Source organism: Canis aureus, chromosome 35 (genome assembly GCF_053574225.1).
Source record: "Canis aureus isolate CA01 chromosome 35, VMU_Caureus_v.1.0, whole genome shotgun sequence".
NCBI classification, from domain to species: Eukaryota; Metazoa; Chordata; class Mammalia; order Carnivora; family Canidae; genus Canis; species Canis aureus.
In genome coordinates, this window is record NC_135645.1 from 4,357,409 (window position 1) to 4,373,610 (window position 16,202).

At 42.7% G+C, this 16,202-nt stretch overlaps 1 protein-coding gene across 1 annotated transcript in view; it reads left to right on the top strand.

Annotated features, from left to right (window-relative positions):
• Window positions 1-11,028, top strand: part of ROPN1 (rhophilin associated tail protein 1) — a 35,068-nt gene extending 24,040 nt beyond the window's left edge. The window contains exons 3-6 of the mRNA XM_077883710.1: window positions 2,788-2,905; window positions 4,199-4,360; window positions 10,177-10,352; window positions 10,831-11,028. Coding sequence (XP_077739836.1) covers window positions 2,788-2,905; window positions 4,199-4,360; window positions 10,177-10,352; window positions 10,831-10,897 — 523 coding nt within the window. The 3' untranslated portion in view covers window positions 10,898-11,028. The remainder of the gene's footprint in view (window positions 1-2,787; window positions 2,906-4,198; window positions 4,361-10,176; window positions 10,353-10,830) is intronic.
• The last annotated feature ends 5,174 nt before the right edge of the window (window positions 11,029-16,202 follow it).

Here is a 16,202-nt window from a genome sequence, read left to right on the forward strand (position 1 = left end):
AGAATCAGTGTGTAGTTTAACTACAATGAAAAAAGGGAGCGTGACCTCAGAGCACCCTCCATCTCTTCAGACATGAAAAGCACTTATCAGAAAGTTTTATGTGACTCACAAGCCTGTAGCACTTTGTGAAGACTCCACAAAGTATTTCCAAGACAAAATATGTGCTTGATTCATCACGAGCAAGAATCTCCCTGTGTGTGTGCTGTCAGTGAAGAAATCACCTCCAAGACGTAAACTGGCCTTGTAGTGTGTGTGACCACACAAATGTCTAATGTACATGAATAATCGTGGAATTGTTCATCGTGAATGAAGCTAAATGACCCACAGGGTACTAAATCCATGGCTACGGTCTAATTTCCACATTCTCTCACCAGCCTGGCTAAAAAAGTCCAAAGACATTGCTGGGTGTCACCCTCTCCCTGGGAAGTCTCTTCGGTCAAATGAGGTGCTGTGTTTCTGCCTCTCCCTTCTATGCCACCCACATTTCTACAGCCCACTCCTATTGTCACCCTGAACGCACACTTACCCCCAAACTGATTTGTCTGTGGAAATCGCTCATGCACATGGTAAAGGGTATCCAGACAGCATTTCTTCTGCCCTCCCCACTGCTGACCTCCAAGGGGTACCTGGAAGGTATTGTTTTGGTCCCTGTTAGTTTTAGCACCGCATTGCTCTGTGACATAGAGTCAGGCGATGGTTCGTCCCCACCATTGTATAGCTTGACCCTAGTACGGGCTTCTGCAAAATACCCTCTGGGCTTCTACAAAATCCCCTCTGTATTCTTTTTATGCTACTGGATCTGGAGAAAAATAATGAAAATATTTATTCATGAAAACTAAAGCAGAGAGGGGCAGAGGCATGGGATCCGGGGATAAGGTAATAACAAGGCTTGTGATGGGGACAGACCCTTCCAGATAGCATCAGTGACCCATTCCTTATGTCGGTTCCCTGCTACAGGCAGCCCTTTTTTATCTTTAAAAAAAATATTTATTTATTTGTTTTTGAGAGAGAGAGAGAGAGAGAGAGAGAGAGAGAACGTGTGTGCGAGGGAAGGGGCAGAGGGAGACAATATCCAAGCAGAGTCCTGCTGACCACAGAGCCCACCATGGGTCTCAATCCCACCAGCCATGATGTCAGGCTGAATCCAAGAGTCGGATGCTAGCCGACTCAGCCTCAGGCGCCCAGGCCTTTTTATCTAATACCTTTTTATCTTTTTAAAAAAGATTTTATTTACTTATTCATGAGAGAGAGAGAGAGAGAGAGAGAGAGAGAGAGAGGAGGGGGCAGAGACACAGGCAGAGGGAGAAGCAGACTCCCTGCAAGGATCCTGATGTGGGACTTGATCCCAGGACATCAGGGTCACACCCTGGGCCGAAGGCAGACACTCAACCACTGACCCCCTCAAGCGTCCCTAATACCTTTTTTATCTAATCCTGAAATAGGACTCAGTATTTTTTTTCCATATTGTACTCAGAGTCACTAAGCGTCAGTGGGCAGTAGACTTCATTAAAATTTTTGAGGAAAGATAGAGAAGGGTTTTAACCTCACGTACTCCATGTAAGATCATCCCCACCCCCTGTGGCTTCTCACCTGAGCCTCTCTGGGTGCCCTGCCAGCCTTCTCTCTCTTCTCCCTTGAAGCCCAAGCTTCACTACTTCCAGCTGGAACCTTTCCTGGCCCCCCGCTGAGAGCACCGCCCTCTCCTCCCCTTTCTTGTACAGGTGACTCTCTTGTTCTTCCAACTTTTTTCCAAGATTGTATATTACTTATTACCACGATTACATAGTACCCACTACCTGATAATCAGCTTTAAGTACACCACTAGCTGGGATCCCTGGGTGGCTCAGGGGTTTAGTGCCTGCCTGCCTTTAGTCCAGGGCATGATCCTGGAGACCCGGGTTTGAGTCCCACATCAGGCTCCCTGCATGGAGCCTGCTTCTCCCTCTGCCTGTGTCTCAGCTTCTCATGAATAAGTAAATAAAATATTTTTTAAAAAAGTATGTCACTAGCCATGTTACTAAAAAGAGGCATTTTATGTTTGAAAAACAGTTCCTCTAGGTACCAGGATTCTTCCTCCATAAAAGAGAGTGGGGGATTTAATCTAACAATGATTTTTCTTTCTCCTATTATATATATGTTATATAATGCATATAATACATATAATCTATGTATATATGTATATGTATATATCTCTGCACATATTAGAAATTATATAACCATGTGTATTATATATAATAGACATGATAGGAGAGACACAAATTACTGTTATCTTATGTATTATATTATATACGTCCACGTACATGTTGCGTTCTATATAATGTATAATTATTGATACATTGATATTGATACTATATAATGTATAATACATTGATACATATATATTATCTATCTCCTACTATATATTATATGTCTATGTGTGTATGTATACGTGGGCACACACATGTGTATATATAAAACATTTAGAAGCATGACTGGGAAAAAAAAATCCCAGACTCAGTGCTCTTCAAGGAATTCCACACCAAAATTTGTGTTAATTACTCCTCATCCTTAGAGACAAACTAACCTTTTTACTCCTTAAGTGTTCTTTATACCTTGAGTGGCAAGTAACACACTCAGGCCTTTCCTGTAGGTAAGTGAACTACACGAAACATCTGGCATCTAGAAGCTCCTACCAAGTGTTCTGTCCTCCAGCCCCTTCCCTCAAGAAAAAGGGGTGGGGGTTCTCAAAACAGCCAGAGGCCCCTGGAGCAGCCGATGCCTCCCCAACCCCTAACTCTCTTCTTGCAGTTATTTCGGGGCTATGTCCCGTGGAGAGATTCCTCCAGTGAGAGAGCGGTCTGAGCGAGTGGCTTTGTCTAACTGGGCAGAGCTTACACCTGAGCTGTTAAAGATCCTGCATTCTCGGGTAAGGGCCGGACCACAGCAGCAAGGGGGAGGATGGGCCATGCTGAGGCCAGGTGGGTACAGACACAAGCCCACCATCTCCACCCAGCCAGCTGGCCACTCAGTATCATACAATTCACTAAACCATGCCTTGGAAGCAAATCTTCTCTTGGGGAAATAGGAATGATATTGAAATAGCTGAGTTATTAGCAGGGGTCATCCCAGCTTTCCCTGAAGCTGGCAAAGTGTCCAGGGGCTCAATTCAATACTAATCCCTCCTCCCCAGAAAAGTGCAGATCCATAGTCCCTTTACCATGACCGCCCCCCTTACTGCTCAAGACCATAATAGGATGCCAGTCATGGTTTGGAGACAGGCATAATTTAGTTCCCCAGTTACCCCAGGTGCAGACCTAAGCTTGCCTTTTAGGGAAAATCCTGGCTCTCTTCACAGCCACGTCACTCTGGGAGCTTTCCAGTGAATGGATGAGGACAGTCTGACTCAAGAGAGCTGCAGTTTGGCCAGTTCCCAGGAAATATGGTTTAGTACCACTATACTCTGCTTTAAATCCAGGACAGAAAGGTTTGGGGTGATTGACAGCCAACAACCTTGCTCCCAGAGGCTTAGTGTTTCACTAGAATCAGAGGGCTCGGGAAGGTGATGCTTCATTGGGGCATCGGTAGTCTTATCACATTGTTGGCTAACAACTGGCCATTTGTTCCCTATCTTTTCTTAATCGCCAAATACCTTATGCAACACACATGGCAGAGATCTGACACACATGGGACCAAGCACTATTAGGCATCCAGACCCTTTCTTGGGAAAGCATGAGAGTTGCATGTGAAGTCTAGTGCAAAGAACTCCATAGAGCGTAGAAGCAAGAGACTTAACATCTGGTTCTGTTCTCACCACCGAGTAGTGGTCCCAGACAAGCCCTCTCCCCCTTGGTTGTATTTTCAGGTGCCCCATCTGCCTTACAGGGACAGCCTGAGGATAAAACAGCAGACAATAAAAACATCAGAAAAAAGATAAAATGTAATATAAAGATATTATTTATTTCCCTATAATTTTGATACCCAGAGTTAAAGTGATTGAATTGTACCTCAGCATGCTTAACACCACACTGAGTATTTCTCTACCCTTGCAAAGAGAACTGCCAAGAGTCCTCCTGCCCTGACCCACCCACCCCCACCCATGCATCCCACCCCGCTGTGTGCCGGGCAGCAGCTGGCCTTGCTGGGCCTTGCTGGGCAGTGTCTCCAGGGGCATTCTCTCATCCTGTGCCTCACTCTCTCGCTTCTGTCCCCTGGTCTGCAGGTTGCTGGCAGACTGATCATCCATGCAGATGAGCTGGCCCAGATGTGGAAGGTGCTGAGTCTCCCAACAGATCTGTTTAATAGTGTGATGAACGTGGGCCGCTTCACGGAGGAGATTGAATGGCTGAAGTTTTTAGCTCTTGCTTGCAGTTCTCTGGGAGTTGTAAGTGAGCTTTGCTGGTTTTTGTTCCTTACGGGAAAAGCTCTATCCGGGCCTAGAAGAGTAGTATCTCTGTCTGTACACACAGTCAGTCTCTGGAGCTGAGGACGAGCACACCTGTCTTGTCTACTTCCATGCCTCTCTGAATTAGGTCAATCCTCTGCTCCTCAGCCAGAAGCTGGGGGGAGGAGGAGAGAGGGGAAAACTGTCATCAGACCCTGGGGAGGGTTTACTAGAATGTGGCTTCTGGATTATTTATGAATTTTAATCATTGCCCTCAGATTTATTTCCATCACTGCTCCACTCATATTCCTAAAGATAACCAAGAGCCAGCTGCAGATGTGCTTACACTCAGGTTCCAGGCACCTAGAAGATATACCAATAAAGCCTTTAAAAAAGAGGTGCAGCCTTACAGGAAACTACTATTTGATAAGCATAATTGGATACAAAAATCAGAGATGAGAGAGCAGGAAAGGAAAAATGAGGCTATTTCCAGACTTACAGTTATGACATCAGCATGGATGTAGGATGCTCATACAAATTCATGCCTTTTCTAAATTTGACTTGATTTACAATTGGAAAAGGAATGTTTCTGTTTTAAAGAAAAAGATACTGCACCCAGTCCATAAATATATGTATATTTAAAAGCTTTGGGTATCATCTTACATACGGACTCACTCTTATTTAAAACCATTTTAATAGCTTAAATGAAAATGAATCAGAAACATGGTTTTTTAAAAGTCCCAGAATATATGCAAATTTGAAAGTTAATGAGAAAATTATTGCCTCTGCAAAAGCAAACGGTACACAAAGGTAGTTTGAATCAGTCAACAAATCTAAACACCATCTTATTCTTTCTTCTTAAATACACTTGGGATGCATGTCTGACATTTTTGTTTCTGACAAAAGTTGAGAAATATTATGTAGTTCAGCTTTACCTATGGGCTTCCCCCCGCAACTTTCTTAATAATCATTTCTTTAGAGAAAGGAGAGGAGAGGCCATTCACAGTTTCTTGTCTCCGTTGACCCGTATAGTAACATGATATAATGAATAAATTGCTCTCCTCCAAGAGGAGAGGAAAATACAGCCAGGGCAGATGTTTTGCCTATCAGCACTATCACACTTCTGTGGGAACAGCCCCAATGATTGGAGAAAGTCCAGAAGGAAAAATAAAAAATGGACGAATGCTATTAAATTTTCATAGGGTCACAAATTTACTCCACGCTATGCTCAGAGATGTCTGGGGTGGGAGGGGGAACATACTTTATTCCATCAGTTGTTAATTCTGATTTTCCTGATGTACCCTACCCACAAAGGGTTAAGTAAGAATTAAGTAGATTCAATTCAATTCAGGAATTTTAGTACCTGAAACGGCTTTAAGGTAAATGCCCAGACTCTCAGATTTTTCCACACTACTCTGCTTTTCAAGACGGCAGTGGAATGTGCAATAAGGACATGGTGACTCCAGGACCACAGAGCCACCAAGCAAAGGGTTTCCCGCAACTCTTGGTCCTTTGAAATCCATGGAGATAAATACCATCTGTGTGGTCCTAGCTGCCTGCAGCCTAAGTCCTGGGTCTCTTCTGTTTCACAGCATGGTGCACCACCACCATCCCCCTGCCCAGCCTCCGTGCTCATCATCATTCTGGCAGGTTCTAGGGCCTCTCTGAACCCTTTCAGGTCGCCCTCCTCTGCTCCCTGGCTCCAGGGCTCTACTTCCCAGACCCTCACCACCTTGTGAGAGATGTGTGAGTCCTCTCCTTGTCCACATACCTCAAAGTAACCAAAAGTGACTATGGAATACTAAATTCCACTCTTCCCTCTGCTTAGCTCACAGCACAGCTGCTAGGTTTACTTCAGCATGTCTGCCTCCCAGATTGGGGAGGGGAAACCATGAGGCGGATTGTATCTTTCTATCTCCTTTCCAAAACAAAGAGTTTGGATCAGATGTTCCATGAAGTTCTTTCATCTCTAATATTCTACGATTCTGTTCCACCTTCTCCACTTCCACTGAGACACCTTCAGGTCTGGTTTTGGATCACAGTGAGGTCCTGAGGTATCTGACTGTGCCCCTCATCATCCCAACATTCCAGAACACCTAGGTGAAGTCAGCCTGAAGGCCTAGTCTGTAAATACAGGCGCCCTGTGAATCCAGGAACCAGGTGCATTATACCCATCTGTTTCTTGTTGGACTATTGCTGGGAACTTCAAGGTGGAGGTATGAGGGCATGAGCATCTGGTGGAGGCTTTGCATTCTAGTTAAACCTTACATCCTTAGAGGCAAGCCCAGGGATTTCTCCTTCCTTTGCTAATTCACCAGCTAACCATGATCCTGATGCCATTTAGAAAAACCAGTTCCCTCCCTTCATCTAATGGCAAGTACTTTCCTGAGCTTTCCTAGTCTACACCCATGATTCAAAAGTCTCTGGCGGGGATCCCTGGGTGGCGCAGTGGTTTAGCGCCTGCCTTTGGCCCAGGGCGCGATCCTGGAGACCCGGGATCGAATCCCACATCGGGCTCCCGGTGCATGGAGCCTGCTTCTCCCTCTGCCTGTGTCTCTGCCTCTCTCTCTCTGTGTGACTATCATAAATAAATAAAAATTTAAAAAACAAACAAACAAAAGCCTGTGGCGTGCAGACCTGTATTCCTCTTCCCTCTCAGCACTCCTTCCTCTAGACTAGCCTATATTCCCTCCTGTTCCACTGGGACTGATTATAGAAAAGGAATATTGTGTTCATCGGAAGGAAGGACATGTTTTGTTGGCAAATAATTCACTTTCTGAGACTTTCACCTCTGGGTTTGTGAGTCTCAGCAGATGCTTAAGGGCTCTGTTTATGAAGTGGATCCCCCAGCTGACCAAAAAATCTTGTGCAACAAAATGCAGATTCTTATTTAGTTTAGATTTATTTATGTTTTCCAAAAAGCTCTAGTGCAGAGAATTCTTTATCCATTCAACCATGTATAAAATTTTTAAAAAATACTTTAAAATTTTATGAGGACAGTAGAACTTAAAGGTTTGTGTTTGAATGGTTAACAAAAGATGCTGTAGGGCTGCCAGAACAAAGTACCCCAGACTGGGTGGCTTAAACACCAGAAATCTATTTTCTCACAGATTTAGAGGCTGGAAATCTGAGATCCAGGTGTCTGGAAATCTGAATGATCCAGGTCATTCCTCTTGGCTTGTAAATGGCCATTCTCTCTCTTTCTTTCTTCCTTTCTTTCTTTCTTTCTTTCTTTCTTTCTTTCTTTCTTTCTTTCTTTCTTTCTTTCATCTTCCTTTTTTAAAAAAAAGATTATTTATTTGAGAGAGAGCATGAGTGAGTTCAGGGAGGGGCAGAGGGAGAGGGAGAGAGAAACTTTAGCAGACTCATTGCTGAGCTCTGAGCTCGATGAGCAGCTTGATCACAAGACCCTAAGATCATGATCTGAGCAGAAACTAAGAGTTAGACACCTAACTGACTAAGCCACCTAGGCTCCCCTCCGTGGTTCTTCCCATGGCTGTCTCTCTGTGTATGCATATTATCTGGTGTCTCTATGTCCTAATCTCCTCTTTTTAGAAGGACAGCAGTCCTATTGGATTAGGGCCCACTCTAATGACTGAATTTTAACTTAATTACCTCTCCAATGGCCCTATGTCCAAATATAGTCACATTCTGAGGTACTGAGGTTAAGACTTTAGCATATGAATTTTGGGGAAACATAGTTCAGCCCTTAACAGCACCCCAATCTGGATGAGCCTAAAGGGAAAGAACAGCAAAACAAAGGCAGTAGGGGATTTTTTTTTAAAGGAGAAGCAGAGAAGATGAGCTATGAATAGAGATTCTGGAGTTCATTGCACGCATGCTTGCAAATCTACCCCAAACCCCCTGTCATGCTGACCTAGAGTCACACATACATCCCTCCATCTCACTGACCCAGTCTTTGGCTGCCTGCCTCTCCCCCTCCTTCCTAGAAGTGCCTGGCACACTCCTACATAAAGTGTTTCACAGCAGTTTCCAGGTGAGGACTCCCAAGGGCAAGGGAGAGTCAACGAAAATGACCTGCTGCAAACCCCAAATCTCTTTGACATAATGTGGTTTATCATTTTAAAATTCATATACATTGATAATTCCATTTCATAAAATAGCAATTTTTATAAATGTAAAGAAACAAAATTTAAATATTAAATCAATTACAATTAATAATTAATGCAAAAAATGTTTAAGTCACTTGTCATCAGGTAAAACTGTCACCATAGGAAGACAGTCAAATATATTCAGCATCCTCATGTATCTTCTGACAATCCCTACTTCCACCCCTGGGTAACACACACCAGTTAAAGAAGCATCACGCAGACATCCATTCTATTCAGAGGGAGGATGGGAATAGAACAGGCCACAGCAACTGCAGAGGAGGAACAAATGCTGGCCAGCCTTCTGGGGGCATAACAGCTGCCTTTTCCTTCACCCAGGCACACCCAGTTCAACAGTCAGGACTCATTTTTCACTGATCCCTGAAAAGTGTTTAAGGATAATCTGCACATCATTGGTTTCGGTAAACTACCAAGATATACATGCTGACCTATGTTTGCTAATTCAGAACTAAGCAATCCTTTTTTCAGATCACTTCTTTCTTTTATCCCATAATCTCAACATTCTTTCACTTGTGAAATTTATATAAAAAGTAGGTATATTGGGCCACCTGGGTGGCTGAGCCTGTTGAGTGTCTGCCTTCGGCTCAGGTCATGGTCCCAGGGTCCTGGGATCAAACCCCATGTTGGGCTGCCTGCTTAGTGGGGAGCCTACTCCTCCCTCTTCCTCTGCTCCTCCCTGCCCTGCTCGTGCGCGCGCTCTCTCTCTCTTAAGTACATAAATGAATAAAAAACTTAAAAAAAAGAGTAGATTTATTTAAAGACACAAGGTGAGTAAAACCTAATTCTGAACATGATCTTTTAATACTGAAGTTTCATTGTAAAGAGTGTTTGCTCCTATACCATAAACCTTCTGGCACCCATCATCTACTAATTTTTCCCCAGCAACAACAAGGTGAATGTTATGTTATTTATAATACTAGGTCTTCTGATTAGATGGATCTACATGTTTTAGAAGAACTGGCTTTAATGCTCCATGTCACTTTTCCTATATCTGGGGCTCCTGTCTTCCCAAGGACTTACCCTTCTCCTCCCTCCTTCCCTCTATGTGGCATTGGTCCAAGTACTGCTCAAGCATGTGAGCTAGACTAATTACCTCAACCCTTTAGAGGTAAGATTGGAGAGCAATAAGAATAAGAAGTAATTTTGATTTTTTAGGATGTAAAATCAAATTCTCCCTTAGTGAGGTTATTCTAATCAAAGTAATAAATATCTTAAACTATTCGGCAGTTTGTAAACTTAATTCCTTGAGAGTATCCCTCCAACAAAGAAAGGAAAAAAGAAAGACACCCAGTACATCAATAGTTTTTAGATTGAATTAAATGATATTTGGATGTAAAAAAGTTCAAGCTTTCCAGAATATTACATCATTCGCACTTCATTTTATGAGAGCAATATTTTTGTTTTCTTTCTTGTATCTAAACTGATTTAAGGGGGCACCTGGGTGGCTCAGTTGGTTAAGCATCTGCCCTCAGCTCAGGTCATGATCTCTGGGTCCTGGGATTAAGCCTTGAGTTGGGCTCCCTGCTCAGCGGGGAGTCTGCTTCTCCCTCTCCCTGTGCCCCTCCCCCCTGCTTGTTTTCTCTCTCTCTCTCTCTCTCTCTCAAATAAATAAATAAAATCTTTAAACTGGTCTTAGGAATTTAGTTTGGAATAGTGACGTTCTCATTTTATCTTATGACTTTTTAGACCATTGCCAAAACACTCAAGATAGTTTGTGAAGTGTTATCATCTGACCATGACAGTGGACCTCCTCGGATCCCATTTAGCACCTTCCAATTTCTCTACACATATATTGCCGAAGTGGACGGGGAGATCTCTGCCTCACATGTCAGCAGAATGCTGAACTACATTGAACAGGAAGTGTAAGTAAACTTTTACCCATCAGAGGGGAAAGAACACTGGGTAAACAAACCTAGCAGGCCATGATACAGTGAGGTTACTGTATTACACTGCTCGGAGGACGGAGCAATGTTGTGAAGAACAAGCACTAAGAACCCAAATGAGACGGGAAGAACAGTATAGGACAGTGATCCTGGTGATGAGTTGGAAAGGCCACTTCTCAGGCTGCCGCCTGAAATTGTCCAGTCACAAACTCGGGCAGGACCCAGGCCTAGGTGTCTCAGCAAGCCCTTCAGGTGACACTGACTCACACTCATGTTTACCAAGTAGGGGAGGAGTGGAGAAGGAGAAGAAGGACCGGGCTGCCCAGAGATCAGACAAAAAGAGGGCAATGAGGATAGGAGCCACACAGAATTCATTTGGAGTGGGAGGGTTAACATACTGTCTTTCTTAAGATTGATTGTTCAATGAACTAACCTCGGATACATTTTTCCCAAACAGGATTGGTCCTGATGGTTTAATCAAGGTCAATGACTTTACCCAAAACCCTAGGGTTCGGCTGGAGTAAAAGCACAGTTTGGGCCATTTTAAAGGAAGATAACAGATGATTGGGTTTCAGAATGGCCAAACCCCAGGCACCATCCAATGTCAATTTTCTTGTACAACTGGCACACACGAATAAACAATTAGGCAAACATATGAACTCGGAAATGTGCAGAATTAAGATGTGAAATTGTTGGAACGAAACACCTACATTCACAGAAGATGAGTATTCTTCCCACATGGACACTGAGCAAAGGTGGCCATCAAAGCATGGTTAGAAAATGTATCTCCAGTTGAAGCCAGGCTGGCAGATTTTCATAGGGAATGTGTTAACCAGACACAGTTTTGTGATTATTAAGCATAACTGGGACAAGTATCTTCTCCATAGTCAATCCACATTTTTATCAGTTTAGTCCCCCATTTGTTGGTACGGTGCTACTCATTGACTCATGCACTCACTCACTAATATTTGTTAAGGTTAGCTAAATGTGAAGAATAAGATGCCAGATAAAATACAGGACACCCAGTTAAGTTTGAATTTTGGATAAGCAAATAACTTTTTAACATTTGTTTTGTTTTGTCTTCATGATAAAACTGGCAACCCCCGGTAGGAGCTACGCTGGCTTCTGGGCATATACAAATAAATCATATCTGAATTTTTGCTCTCAAGGAGCTCACTGTCTAACATGAAGACAAGACATGAACTCAAATCACTTTTTTCCTTTTTTTTTTTTTTTTAGAGAGGGGAGGGGAGAGAGCGTGCACACAGTGGGGGGAGGTGGGGCAGATGGAGAGGGAGAGAATCTTAAGCAGGCTCCATGCCCAGCACGGAGCCTGACCCGGGCTCAATATCACGACCTGAGATCATGACCTGAGCCTAAATGACTGAGCCACCGAGGTGCCCCTGAACTCAAATCACTTAAAGGCAAGTCACTCCACGAGGAACCATACATAACTTGTTTCAGAGATAAGTATTAAAGTGAGGATGTCAGCAGATTTTTCTGACACCATATACAGATGTAATGGGACCCTCTCAGGACTTGCCCTGTGTGAGCTGAAGACCTCTGACAAGGTCATTGAAAGATTTTTCTTTCTTCCAGGAAGCAGATGAGATGAACAGGCTGTGGGATTATTATTCTTAAGGCCAGGTGTGCCAAAGTTGCTGGTTTCCTTCTCTCTGCAATGCACTTCTTTCTTGAAAGCTGTGTAAGAATCATGTTAGCAACCTTTTCCTATACACATACCCTCCTTCTGAATGGGGGAGAAATTCATCTATTAGTGTCTCAATCAGCAAGAGAAGATTGTGAAGGGATGTTATCATTAAATCCTTTATTTTAGTCTAGAGTGAAGTAATAAAAAGAGCTGAAACACATTCTATCTGCCCTGGTCATCCGGCTACACCAGCAGTGGGTGGGCAACAACCAGGTCCCCCCTGCCATCTGCACCTTAGCCAAAGCAGCCAATCATTTATATCCACTCTGGCACATTAGGCTGTTGGAAAAGTCGAAAGCCCTAGAGGCGAAACCTGGCACTGTAATTGTAACTTCAACCTGCCTCAGTCTCTCGGTTTCTCTTTCACTGTGATCAAAGAATTCAAATATGATCTTGTCTGGGAGTAGGGAGTGGGTAGTGAAAGGGAACAGAGGGAATAGCCCCACCTTGAAAGGCCCTAAAACAAGGCCAAAAACGTAAAGCAGAAGGGGCCTTTGTATGTTTGAGAAAAGAGACTGAAACTAGAAACTAAACCTCAATAGCCCTGAGCATAATCCACCAAGAGTGAGGCTAATGAAACAACTGCCATCAAAGCAAATACTGGCCCCAGATATCAAGTCACTGATCGTACTGTGGCCATTGGTGGAAACTAGGCACAACTGGCAGTGCCACTTGTTCATCTTCTAAGCCACCACTTGATGTCTCCCATTTCCCTCTCCTGCCCTGGCTTACTGTGACAATGCTTCCTCTATGCCACTGAGACAGCTAAGCCACAGATGCTCATTAGAGACAGCCTGTAATAGCACATCTGCCATCCAGCCTACTTCAGAGGTCATCCCGAAGGTGAAAGGCAGCTTTGGCCTCAACCTGCCCTGTGCTGTATTAACAATATTATCAGGGATGCCTGGGTGGCTCAGTGATTGAGCATCTGCCTTTGGCTCAGGCCATGATCCCGGGGTCCTGGGATCAAGTCCCGCATTGGGTTCCCCGTAGGGATCCTGCTTCTCCCTCTGCCTATGTCTCTGCCTCTCTCTCTCTCTCTCTCTGTATATCTCATGAATAAATAAAAATCATAAAAAATATATCATCAATACTGTATTAATGATAATTGCCAAGATGCATTAGGCACTTATTATGTACGGCCACTATGCACAATGCTTTACATACATTTTCAAAATTGTCTTTACAACCTGACCTTGTAGAGTCAATATCATTCTCCCCATTTTACAGATAAAGAAACAGCCTTAGAGAAATTAAGTTGCTCACTGTCAATGGTGAGAAGGAGTTTGAATTCAGGTCTGTCTGACTCCCAAGCTTGGGTTGCTGTATTTGCTCAATGCCTTTTCTAGTAGTTTCTCTCCAGGAACAGCCTCTGAGATAAAGATTTAAGTGCAAGTAGTTTATTTAGGAGGCAATCCCAGGAAGAATGGAAAGGGAGTAGGAAAAGTAATATAGTGATGGAAAGAAAGCCAATAGACAGTGTGTTATCAAGCTACTTATCCCTAAAGCCCAGTCATGTTGGAGGACTCTGGGAGACAGAGTAGAACACATGTAAGAATTATCTCAATCTGAGGGATGAAGAAGCTCTTCATCATTGGCTGCAGGCTGTTTCCTCACCAAATTCCCATCTGTCATTGACTAAGGGTTGTTTCCAGAGGCATTAACTTACTGGCATTTCCAGCTTGCCTGGCTTAAGGCCTGGGCTTGCTCTTTTTGCTGTAGAAATAAAAAGCTCTCAGATAGGAAGTCATCACATTTGCATGGGGGTACCACCACCATCTGCTACAACACCTTACAGAGATACTAATAAAACAAAATTTTAGCATTTTCATCACAATTGTTTCTTTCCTCATGTCAGGCACAAGTCAAATAGGAGCTGCAGGGCAATACGTGACTGACACCATGTGTATTCAAATCACACTTGACCCTCAAACCCTGGAACATTGTCCCAAACCAACAGTTTCTTCCTTACATGAGATCATTCCAAAGGGGCTTGCTTGGTCCTTGCTGCTAATAGACCCTTGTCAGATCCATCCCATTGGCCTTCCTATCATGGACCAGAAATATTTGAATCCTAGCATGACCTCACTTAAGCTGTCAAACTGAGACCCCTCAGTAAGATGTGGTTATGTTCCTCCTTTAAAAAGAAAAGCATTCAGAAAGGAATAAAATCAAGATTTTATAAAGAAAAAGAAGTGGGCTCTTTCTTTCCTAAATTAAGCTATTTTGATTAAAGTGAAGACTACAGATACATTTAAAGCTTCAGTGGGAAATGCAAAGATTATGGCTTAATTCCATTTTCTCTGTGCTTCTTATTCTTTCTCCTTGATCCTGCGTAATCAGGTAGTTTCTCTAACTATCCTTAGTTAACCAACATCCAAGATCACCAGTGCCCTGCAACAGAAAGAGCTGGGCAATCACATGTGGAAAGTTGGTTTTGAATTAGGCATGAATAGGATTCTGAACCTAAAATCCTTGGAGAGGTTCCTGAATGTTTCTGATAACACTATATATACATATTTATATGAAATGTGCACATTAGCATTTTTCTGGGGGAAAAAACAAAGTTTTAAAAAAATTATCAAAATTATATATGATCAAAAAGGTTAAGAAATCTTGGGTTGGAAATAATTCCAGAAGGCACTAAATGGCTTAAGGAAAAGCAACAGGGCAGTGTCAGATTTTTCTAGGCAGAACCTGAGCTCATTCTTCCAATATTTAATTTATAATTCAGTCCACAGCTTCTTTCCTTTTGAATCTTGTATCTTGGCTATAAATCTTAACTGTGTTTTTAGATTTTCATATACTTTGCAATTGTGGTTGTCTTCTATAAACTGGAGCTTGGTTATATGAATAAAGACTTTCACACTTCAGAAGTGAGCCAATGAGAAAAGCTATTGGCCCAATGCTCTAAATTATAAAACATTGCCTAGACCAAGCAGAGTCACTAACCGTGACACTAGAGGGACCTAAAGTTCCATATCAGGCTCAGAGGGCTGAGTCCCGAATAATACTAATAACAGACCATCAGAATAATGGTAAATAAATAGCCATATAATAACAGTTGGAGACATGAATACCCCACTTACAATAATGGATACAATAATTAGACAAAAGATGAATACAGGACTTCAGTAATACAATAAACCAAGTAAATCTGACATATACAGAACATTTTTTAAATATATTTTTTATTGGAGTTCGATTTGCCAACATATAGCAAAACACCCAGTGTTCATCCCATCAAGTGCCCCCCTCAGTGCCCATCATCCAGTCACCCCCAACCCCGCCCACCTCCCCTTCAACTACCCCTTATTCGTTTCCCACAGTTAGGAGGTCTCTCATGTTCTGTCTCCCTCTCTGATATTTCCCACTCATTATCTCTCCTTTCCTCTATAATCCCTTTCACTATTTTTATATTCCCTGAGTGAATGAGACCATATAATGTTTGTTCTTCTCCGATTGACTTACTTAACTCAGCATAATCCCCTCCAGTCCTATCCATGTTGAAGCAAATGACAGAACATGAAGACTCCTAACTCTGGGAAACGAACTAGGGGTGGTGGAAGGGGAGGAGGGCGGGGGGTGGGGGTGAATAGGTGATGGGCACTGAGGGGGCACTTGACGGGTTGAGCACTGGGTGTTATTCTGTTTGTTGGCAAATTGAACACCAAAAAAAAATAAATTTATTATTAAAAAATGGTGGGTATTCATCGTTTCTAATGGCTGAGTAATATTCCATTGTGACATATACAGAACATCTAACCAACAACAGCATATACATTCTTTTCAAATGCACATGGGACACTTTTTAGATTAGACCAGATGTCAGGCCATGAATTAGGTCTCAATAGACTTAAAAAGATAGATTATCATACAAAGTACTTCTCCAACTACAACAGGATAAAGTTTGAAATCAAAAATAGAAATGAAAGGGTCACAAAAGTGTAGAAATTAAGCAACATACTCAACTAATGGATCAAAAAAGAAATCAGAAGAGAAATTAGAAAGCACTTAGAATTAAATGAAAACAAAAACAGAACATACCAAAAATTGTGCGAAAGTAGTATAAATAGTGCTCAGGAAAAAATTTAGAGCTATAAATGCTTACATTAAAA